This window comes from Physella acuta, unplaced genomic scaffold, assembly GCF_028476545.2.
Source record: "Physella acuta isolate Inbredline_101_S28 unplaced genomic scaffold, ASM2847654v3 ptg000023l, whole genome shotgun sequence".
Classification (NCBI taxonomy): domain Eukaryota; kingdom Metazoa; phylum Mollusca; class Gastropoda; family Physidae; genus Physella; species Physella acuta.
Genome location: NW_026731543.1, coordinates 84775 through 95087, shown reverse-complemented (window position 1 = coordinate 95087; position 10313 = coordinate 84775). Strand labels below are relative to the sequence as shown.

General features: G+C 35.1%; 3 protein-coding genes across 4 annotated transcripts in view; 1 reads left to right on the top strand and 2 right to left on the bottom strand.

The window, feature by feature from the left end:
- LOC131940780 (crossover junction endonuclease EME1) overlaps window positions 1–10313 on the top strand; it is a 50587-nt gene that overhangs the window by 33745 nt on the left and 6529 nt on the right. The window lies entirely within an intron of this gene.
- Window positions 512–2318, bottom strand: LOC131940682 (uncharacterized). Its single transcript, XM_059299422.1, has 2 exons — window positions 2247–2318; window positions 512–1357 (listed from the first exon to the last, which is right to left on the bottom strand). The coding sequence occupies exons 1-2, from the start codon at window positions 2316–2318 to the stop codon at window positions 512–514; spliced, it is 918 nt and encodes a 305-aa protein (XP_059155405.1).
- LOC131940766 (dol-P-Man:Man(7)GlcNAc(2)-PP-Dol alpha-1,6-mannosyltransferase) lies at window positions 1859–10151 on the bottom strand. Of its 2 annotated transcripts, XM_059299573.1 has the most exons (9): window positions 9951–10151; window positions 9269–9401; window positions 8825–8998; window positions 7612–7806; window positions 6290–6393; window positions 5840–6066; window positions 5002–5171; window positions 4551–4626; window positions 1859–4151 (listed from the first exon to the last, which is right to left on the bottom strand). In XM_059299573.1, exons 1-9 carry the CDS (start codon window positions 10086–10088, stop codon window positions 3908–3910), a joined length of 1461 nt encoding a protein of 486 aa, XP_059155556.1. In that variant the 5' UTR covers window positions 10089–10151; the 3' UTR covers window positions 1859–3907. The 2 variants fall into 2 exon arrangements, with proteins under 2 accessions (XP_059155556.1, XP_059155547.1); XM_059299564.1 differs by lacking the exon at window positions 7612–7806.

The window sequence follows — 10313 nt, the reverse complement described above, 5'->3', positions numbered from 1 at the left end:
AAAGATGCAACCTTTGAGAGATTATAAAACCTTTATCTGGCAGCCCTGGCAAATGAAATCACAGAATTGTCTGAAATAGGTCCTCTCTCCTTGATTGTCTTTGTATATCTATATATATAATTCTCTTCTGGGAGACTCTAGAAAACAAGCTGTAAATGCACTCCCTACCACCCCCACCCCTACATGATCTTAGTGAGCTGTGGGGGGGAGGGGGAAGGGGGAGGAGGGGGGGTTATGGTCCTTAACGTGCTACTTATAGTGTTTTAAATAAATATTTTCAGTGGCAGCGTTGGTACCGTCGAATTCACAAATTATGAATTACTGAAAAGTAGAAAAAACAACAACTAAATAGCGGCGTATGTTATGCCGCGGGCCGGCTCGTTTGTAATAAAAGTGTTGTGTGGCCATATGGCCTAAAAGAGCGAGTGTTGGATTCAGAGGAAGCCAATAAGTCCACAGAATTATTTTCAGCTGAATCACCAATCCACATTTGTAAAGTGCCTGTCACCAATCACCTCTGTAAATTGTCTGTGTCACCAATCCATCTCTGTAAAGTGCCTGTGTCACCAATCCACCTCTGTAAAGTGCCTGTGTCACCAATCCACCTCTGTAAAGTGCCTGTGTCACCAATCCACCTCTGTTGACTGAACACAGTTGTAGCTTGTATCAACTCAGACACAGTTGTAGCTTGTATCACCTCAGACACAGGTGTAGCTTGTATCACCTCAGACACAGGTGTAGCTTGTATCACCTCAGACACAGGTGTAGCTTGTATCACCTCAGACACAGTTGTAGCTTGTATCAACTCAGACACAGGTGTAGCTTGTATCAACTCAGACACAGGTGTAGCTTGTATCACCTCAGACACAGGTGTAGCTTGTATCACCTCAGACACAGGTGTAGCTTGTATCACCTCAGACACAGGTGTAGCTTGTATCAACTCAGACACAGGTGTAGCTTGTATCACCTCAGACACAGGTGTAGCTTGTATCAACTCAGACACAGTTGTAGATTGTATCAACTCAGACACAGTTGTAGCTTGTATTACCTCAGACACAGTTGTAGCTTGTATCAACTCAGACACAGGTGTAGCCTGTGTAGCCTGTATCAACTCAGACACAGTTGTAGATTGTATCAACTCAGACACAGTTGTAGATTCTATCAACTCAGACACAGGTGTAGCTTGTGTAGCTTGTATCAACTCAGACACAGATGTAGCTTGTATCAACTGAGACACAGGTGTAGCTTGTATCAACTCAGACACAGGTGTAGCTTGTGTAGCTTGTATCAACTCAGACACAGATGTAGCTTGTATCAACTCAGACACAGGTGTAGCTTGTATCACCTGAGACTGCCACTGCTCAGCTCAGCAACTACCTTAATACATCATTTTGTACTAAACAACTAGTAGAATCCAAGATGTTACCCATTTTTTTAATACTGGCTTCTGTAAGGACGGAGTGGTCTAGCGGTTGAGAGCTGGACTGCTAACCTGTTAGTCTCGAGTTCAAATCCGGGTTGAAGTCGGTAGATTGTCCTTGAGTCCACCCAACTCTGATGGGTACCTAAATCACGTTAGGTAAAGTAAAGGCGACTGGGCATAGTGCTGACCACACTATCTCTTCATATGCCAAGGTCACAGAAACAAGTGAACTCTACTTCCCCTATAGACCTTCAGGTTTGAAAGGGGAACGTTGCTTTGCTTTGGCTTCGGTAACACATTGGTAATTAATTAATGTGTTACATTTTCTTACATTAGCTTTAACAATGTAATTAACTTAAGTGTGTTGCACAACACTCTAATTAATTAAAGTGCTAACAACACAAGAAAAAAACACAAGCCAATTAATCAGTTTCCTTGTACACAACCTGCATTTAATAAATAAAAATTTTACAATACAAATGACATTCAAATGCACATTGATCTATCAACAATTAGAATCCACAGTAATGAAGCTTTGAAAAAGCAAAATACAATTATCTAACCAGATATAGTTAAAATATTTTTAAAATATTTAAACCCTAAATTTTCAAAATATAATTGAATATCAGAATTATACTTCTAAAAATTCTAGATTTGCAAGATATGGTTGAATATTTGAAGTACGCATAAAAAAAGACTAGATCTTGCCTGAGTTCACTACGGCCCACAGAGGTAAGTTACATGGAAGAATACAACAACTGTATAAGTAAAGGAAGAATTTTGTCAACAAGGAAATAAAAAGTGTTTAAGATAGACAAAAAACACTAGGCTCAACAGTTAGAACTGGTTGGAATGGGATGGTAAACATATTGGCAATGTTGGGTTCAAGTGTCATGGGTAAATAAAACTCTTACATGGGCTTGTGTGTGGATTTTGGTGAATGGGTCATCACTAGTGAAATTGATGCGTTCATTTGCAGTCAGATGGGATCAAGATGTTAAGATGGAAGTGTTGTGTGTGTGTTTGGTAGGCCAGTTGTGTTTAGTTAGATTGAAATATTGTATGAGTATGTGTATGTGTTTAGATAGGCCGGTTGTGTTAAGATACAAGTGTTGTGTTAAGATACAAGTGTTGTGTTAAGATACAAGTGTTGTGTTAAGATACCAGTGTTGTGTTAAGATACAAGTGTTGTGTTAAGATACAAGTGTTGTGTTAAGATACAAAAATTTTGTTTAAGGAGGACAGTTGATGATGTTGTAGCTCATCTTTTAATTAAGACAGTCCCCTAGTTTTTAATAACCTAATTAATTATCTTAATGAAGCTCTGAGTCATAAATATTTTGTCTGTCCTTTTAAAAACAATTGAATCATCTGTAGCTGTGGTCATGTGATGATGTACTGAAAACTAATGATGTCAATGTAATGCGTTATGTACACATTTTAGTTGCTGGTATAATTATAGTGAAAATTGATATAGGCCTAATGTGTGAAGATCAATTGATGGTATTAAAATGGTATTTAGCCAGGACAATTTTCTAACTAAAACATAAATCACTGTAACATTCTTTAAATTCTTGAAAGAAAAAAAACAATGACATGAACTACATGCTCAACAATAAAGTCCAGTTAGAGTTTTTAAAAGTTTAAAATGAAAGTTACTTCTAGATTGTAATAAAAAGCTCAACAACACTTAATCTATTTAATGACACAAAAATTGTATGAATAGAAAGCAATGCTGTAGACAGCAGTATAGTGTGGCAGTAGCAGTATAAAAATTTAACTGAGTATCCAAACTTTAGCAGTAACAAATCTAGTCAAGGGGTTGTACCCAGGAGAGAAAGGGGAAGTAACAAGTTAGATGAAGTAATGAATATAAGATAAAATCTACGTGGCAGTATAATACCTAGGCTGAGCTGAGCACTGAGAAAATGGAAGAACAATGTTTACCCTAATTTTGATATGAATACTGTAGATTTAGAATGTTACGGTTAGTAACAAACCAACTGTAGATATAATATGTTATGCTTCGTAACAAACCAACTGTAGAATGTTACATCTAGTAACAAACAACCAATGCTGTGGAGTTGGAAGCTCTTAGACTGATAAGGAGATTTCTGTAATCAATTCATTAATTAACCAAGTAAACCAGCTTTAATTATAAAACTTGAACCAGGCTATTTAATCTAGTAGAACAAAGCTTTTGTTGATGTCTAGAAGAAGAAATATTACAAACTTGCTTAGAAGAGATCTAGGTTTTTCCCAAACATTTAAAAATTCAATCATATATAACACTAAAGTGTGAAAACATAGACAAATAACTATTTTCATTAGCTTATGTTTTTAAATTTGCTAAGATAACTGCAGTGTTAGAATACTAATCTTCAATTCTACAAGTCCATCTTAGTTACATTTATTAACCCAACATTTGGTCCAAGGTCAGATCATCCAACTCCACAGCCCTATATTAAACAGTTGAACCAAGTCTTAAGCAGCTGGGGCATTCCTTTTCAAGATGTAGATCTTCTCAGTCAGTAAAATACGGAATGACGGGGGAAACGACGACTTGTCCAAAAATAGTCTGTCGTAAGCTTGGACCTGGGCAATCACAGTGTGTGTTTCTGAGTATGGGGCCAGTGGTTTTTTGTTGTTGTCTGGCGTGCCAATGAAAAGGTGGGTGTACTTCATCATGTCGCCACCACCAGCGGGCAGGTCTTCTGTTTTATTGTAGCTGGAACAAAACAACAAATCACATTGTCAAAGTAGCCTTAAACCAACAAATCACATGTCAAAATAGCCTTAAACCAACAAACCACATGTTCAAAATAGCCTTAAACCAACAAACCAAATTGTCAAAATTAATACAGAACTATGGAAAAAAAAACATTATCAAAAAAGTCTTATAAAAACCAACAAATCACAAGTCAAAATCAACAATGACTTAAGAAAATTAAAACCCACATATCAAAATAGCCTTACAAAAACCAAGAGCCTGCATTATCTAAATTAAAACAGCCTTTCAAAAACAAACAAACCAAATTGTGTAAATTAAATAAAAACCATTATCCTCATTGTGACTTTAACTGGAAAAAAAGGCTTGTGTACAAGTGTACACTAACACTGTACTTACATCCAGTCTGGTCTAAGCTGGGTAAATCTTGTGACCCCAGTCTGTGCTGTGTACACATCTATGTGTACATGTACATCTGAAATAGTGGAGTTAGGACTAATCAATGGGGGATGGAAGTTACATATATATTGAATGAAATATTGAACGAAATATGGAATGAAATATTGAATGAAATACTGAATTAAATATTGAACGAAGTATTGAACGAAATATGGAATGAAAAATTGAATGAAATATAGAATGAAATATTGATGCAATATGGAATGAAACAGAAATCTCTTATTCACTTATAAGAAACCATTTCTAAGCAACTGAGACTAAATGGTTTAGTTGTTTTAACTTTATCTCCTTTGAATGACTCTATTCTTTAAATTACATACTTTAGTTTAAACTGTATTTTTTTTAATAAGCCGCATCAGAAAATGTAGTAAAAAAGAAATCAGAACTTTACCTGTGGTATCTTTTTCTAGTTCATGTAAAATTTTCATCGCCTGCCCCCCAGGGTAGTTGTGGTGTGAGATGTACAAGAAGCCAGAGGTCATTACCATGTTTCCTACCAGAAGACCCATTGCTCCCATGGCAACCAGCTTCCTTGTGATTGTTTTGTTTTTATTATGCCAGCTGAGGATTTTTAACATTAACACAACTTTTAAAAAGATGGATATTTTCAACTATATTTAAGCATTAATCTTAAAAATAAATCTATGTTTAAATAGTGTTAGTATATCCACATGTTGAATATGGTACACCAACCTTGAACATAAATCTATGTTTAACTATGGTGTAGTATAACCACACACAGTATACTTCTGTGTTGATAACATTTGTCTGAAAATTAATTGCCTGAATTGTTTTGTAACTAAATTTTTGAATTTTAAATTTATTGAGTTTTGAAAAGGAAAATCTACTGCTCAATAAGAAAAACATTAGTCATGAAAAACAAATTTTTTTTGTTATTTAAATTGAAACAACACATAACTTTATAAAGCCGTTAATAAAACAAAGTACAACAAATCACAATCTTGAAAGTGTTGCATTTTTTTTAAATAACAGAAAATTCAAGATTTTCACCCACACATACATAAACAAATGTCTGTTATTGAAAATTATTTAATTTTTACTTAACAAGTTTTAATTAATTAAAAGAATCAATTAATTTTTTGGGGGCATTTGACTGTTCAAGCCATTTACTTTAGAGGCAAAAATCTTACAAAAATTTGTTTTTGAACCAAATATCTTACGAGCAATTATAGCTGATCCTATAGCTGATCCAACGCTACAATACTCACATGGTGGATATGGCGCATGCAGCCACTGTGTTGAAGATTGGGAATGTGTAGATGATGAAGCGAAGTTCCTTGTGTGGCAGGAAGGAGAAGAGCAAAATGTAACCAAACGCTGGCCACAGGAGTATTGTGACGTGGCGCATCAGGTAAATGCCTACAGGAACTAGGAGAAGTGTTGCCGAGAGGGCTCGAGGGAGGACTGAGTAGAAATACCATAAGAAGGGCGAAGTCTGTTTGATAGTTAAGTACATGAACTTTGATTTTAAAATTTTGCATCCAAATATGCATCATCTTGAATAATTCAATTATTAATCTATAGCTTTATAATTTTAGTTAGATCTTCAAGTTTTTTAAAATTGGCTTTAAAAAGAAAAACTTCATTTCATATAAGAATGAAGTTTACAAACAAAAACAACTAATGTACAAGTAAATAATAAATGTTTGAAAAGATACACCCCATTCTGAACTTTTGTTGAGGATAACATTGAACCACATTACTTCCCCTTCAGGCCATAACCATCTCTGCCAAAAATAGGAATCCACTGTTACTGTAAGACCTAAATAAAAAGAGAAAACATAAACAATAGTTAATCATATTTATGTGGACAAACAACCAATAGAAAAACTTCTCTTTTACAAAATTTATGTATAATAGAATAGCAAAATTTCTTTATACGAGCCGACCCGCGGCGTTTCACACGCCGCTATTTAGTTTTATTTTCTACTTTTCAGTAATTCATAATATGTGAATTCGACAGTACCAATGCTGTCACTGAAAATATTTGCTTTAAAACACTAAAACCCTCCTTTCCCCCAACACCCCCCGCCCGTGAAAGCAGCCTCCTCTTAGTTACCTCCCCTAAGTTTAAAATCGTTTCAAACTAAATTATCTGTATCTAATAGCCGTCACTAAACCTGGCTCTACGATTGTTAACATTTAGCATGAACCACAGCTCACCAAACCATGTGGGGGTGGTTGCGATATGCCTAGAGAGGAAGAGAGGGGACAGCTAGGCGCGCTTACAGCTTGGTGTTTTCTAACATCTCCAAGAAGAGGATTATATATAGATATATATATATATATAGATTTGTTTATGCAAAATTTATTTATACAAAATATATCAAAACTGATTATGATATAGTATTAAATATTGATTTAAAGAAAGATAAGGATAGATGTATTTTAAAATTTAAATCATGTGTTAATATGACTATGGTTTAGTAGTCACTCCCATAAAGTGAGTTTAAAGTAAACAGAGTGATGTTACTAGTTACCAGACTCTTCCAGAATTACATGTGTTAGGTTCTTTATTGTAATATCAGGATTAGTCTTAGTGCCATAAATAGGGTTAGCACTACCACTTGGGTAAGATTTTGGAACAGTGATAGGGTAAGAATGGGCATTAAAAAGTAACATTAGTTTATAGTTCACTACCTGTAACCTAACACCCCTTTTTAAGTGGATTCCAAAATTGTGTCATTAGTAGAAATTGGTATGGAACACACATGAGATTTTTCAATTGTTACATCAGTCAGGACTCACCCAGTAAACAAACACCAGTGTTGACAATACATTTGATCACTCCGATGTCAGGACTCACCCAGTAAACAAACACCAGCGTTGACAATACATTTGATCACTCCAATGTCAGGACTCACCCAGTAAACAAACACCAGCGTTGACAATACATTTGATCACTCCAATGTCAGGACTCACCCAGTAAACAAACACCAGCGTTGACAATACATTTGATCACTCCAATGTCAGGACTCACCCAGTAAACAAACACCAGCAAAAACAGCGTTGACAATACATTTGATCACTCCAATGCGACCAACCAACAGCTCATTCAACAGGATCAGTCCCAGGAACATCACCAGGTCAAAGCGGAAAATTATAATAGAAGCCCCCGACAGCCAGATAAAAGTTTTATGTTTTTGGTGCACCCAGCTAGCCAGGGCCAACAGAGCTGAAAGTAAAAGATTAGAAAATTATAATAGAAGCCCCAGATAGCCAGATAAAAGTTTTATGTTTCTGGTGCACCCAGCTAGCCAGGGCCAACAGAGCTGAAAGTAAAAGATTAGAAAATTATAATAGAAGCCCCAGATAGCCAGATAAAAGTTTTATGTTTTTGGTGCACCCAGCTAGCCAGGGCCAACAGAGCTGAAAGTAAAAGATTAGAAAATTATAATAGAAGCCCCAGATAGCCAGATAAAAGTTTTATGTTTTTGGTGCACCCGGCTAGCCAGGGCCAACAGAGCTGAAAGTAAAAGATTAGAAAATTATAATAGAAGCCCCAGACAGCCAGATAAAAGTTTTATGTTTTTGGTGCACCCAGCTAGCCAGGGCCAACAGAGCTGAAAGTAAAAGATTAGAAAATTATAATAGAAGCCCCAGACAGCCAGATAAAAGTTTTATGTTTTTGGTGCACCCGGCTAGCCAGGGCCAACAGAGCTGAAAGTAAAAGATTAGAAAATTATAATAGAAGCCCCAGACAGCCAGATAAAAGTTTTATGTTTTTGGTGCACCCAGCTTGCCAGGGCCAACAGAGCTGAAAGTAAAAGATTAGAAAATTATAATAGAAGCCCCAGACAGCCAGATAAAAGTTTTATGTTTTTGGTGCACCCAGCTAGCCAGGGCCAACAGAGCTGAAAGTAAAAGATTAGAAAATTATAATAGAAGCCCCAGACAGCCAGATAAAAGTTTTATGTTTTTGGTGCACCCAGCTAGCCAGGGCCAACAGAGCTGAAAGTAAAAGATTAGAAAATTATAATAGAAGCCCCAGACAGCCAGATAAAAGTTTTATGTTTTTGGTGCACCCAGCTAGCCAGGGCCAACAGAGCTGAAAGTAAAAGAAAATTATAATAGAAGCCCCAGACAGCCAGATAAAAGTTTTATGTTTTCAGTCCACCCAGCTCTACATAAGCTATGCGAAAATCCTTAATTTCTAATTTAATTTAAATCAAGTATTGAAAAAGCCAACTTACCAAAGATTAAAGCAAACACATTTGGCAATGGCCTGGATATATAAAACATGAAGTGAAACTGAGTCATTGTGATGAGGATCAGCCAATTTTTTATGCTTCTTCCAAAAACTGAATCAATTGCTCGGCAGAACACAATAAATGACAAAGCTGTGGCCAAGCCAATAGTGCCTCTTGCTGAAAAATTTATGTAAAAATAAAATGAAACAAAAAATAATTAATTTGTTGGAGAATTAATTTTGTATCTTTGAATTTTTGAGCTCTTAAATAGATAAAAAAAACTGTATATCTTTCTACTTAGTTCAATTCATGATTTAACATTTTTTCTTGATGACTATAATCATTTTCATCATAATGTAACATATACTGGAGCAACTTTTAAAAAAACAACTTTCAATTACAAAATGTATTATTGGTAATCAAACAGAGCTTTATTACATAAATTACCTATATATTGTTGGGCAACTTTACTTGCTCCTGTGACGTTAGTTAGGAGTACAAATGGTGAAGAGAGAGCTGCAACAACCAAGGGACCCAGGAAACTACGAGGGACAACACCTGGAAACTCCAAGTGGTCATACTGAAAACACAAATATTAAGGTTAATTATTTTTATTTATTATTATTACTTACATTAATTAATAGTTTAATTAAATTAATTAGGCCCATAATTAGGCCTAAGAAGTAGTAGACAAAGTCTATATAGTAGACCTAGTTAATAGCAATACTTATAATACTTATTTATAGTTTTTCAAACTTAAATAAGTAACTTGGAAAATGGGCTGCTGTGCTGCGGTAATAAATTAAAATCAAACAATATTTAAATTATGGGACGGTGTGGCCTAAGCGGTAGAGCACTAGGCTGCTAACTTGAAAGTCTTGAGTTTGAATCTGGGTCCAAGTTAGTAGAATGTCCCTGATTTCACCCAGCTCTGATGGGTACTTAACTCATGTTTAGTACAGTATCAATCTATCTGACTATCTATTTGTATTTAGTATTAAGTTAGAATCTATATCTAGAAATATATATTAAAATAATTAGATCTGGTATCAAAAAATTAAATACTAAAACTACAGTTGTTGGGTGTCACACAGTGAGTAAAGCACTTTTTTTTGTCTTTTTATTACACCTTTTCTATTTCAAAACCATAGTTGATCACGTCATGAATCGCTTGCATGTTAAAACTTTCTTCAACTTTAGTATAGGGACATATGAATAAATGCAAAAGCATTGCAATTATGACACAGGCTTCCAATGGTTTGATCATGATGCTATTGTTTTGGCCTTAAACTTAGTATATTTTCTTTTTATGTAAATTGTAAATAGTGAAAATTCTAAAACGGAAGTTAGCCACGAAAGATAACTCTAGCAAAACCGATATCGAAAGTAGAAACTTATCCCTGCGTTTAAAAATTTGAATCTGAGTCTGATTGATAAATTATTACTTAATAATATTAAGTAATAATTAATGATATTAAGTCTTAATATCATT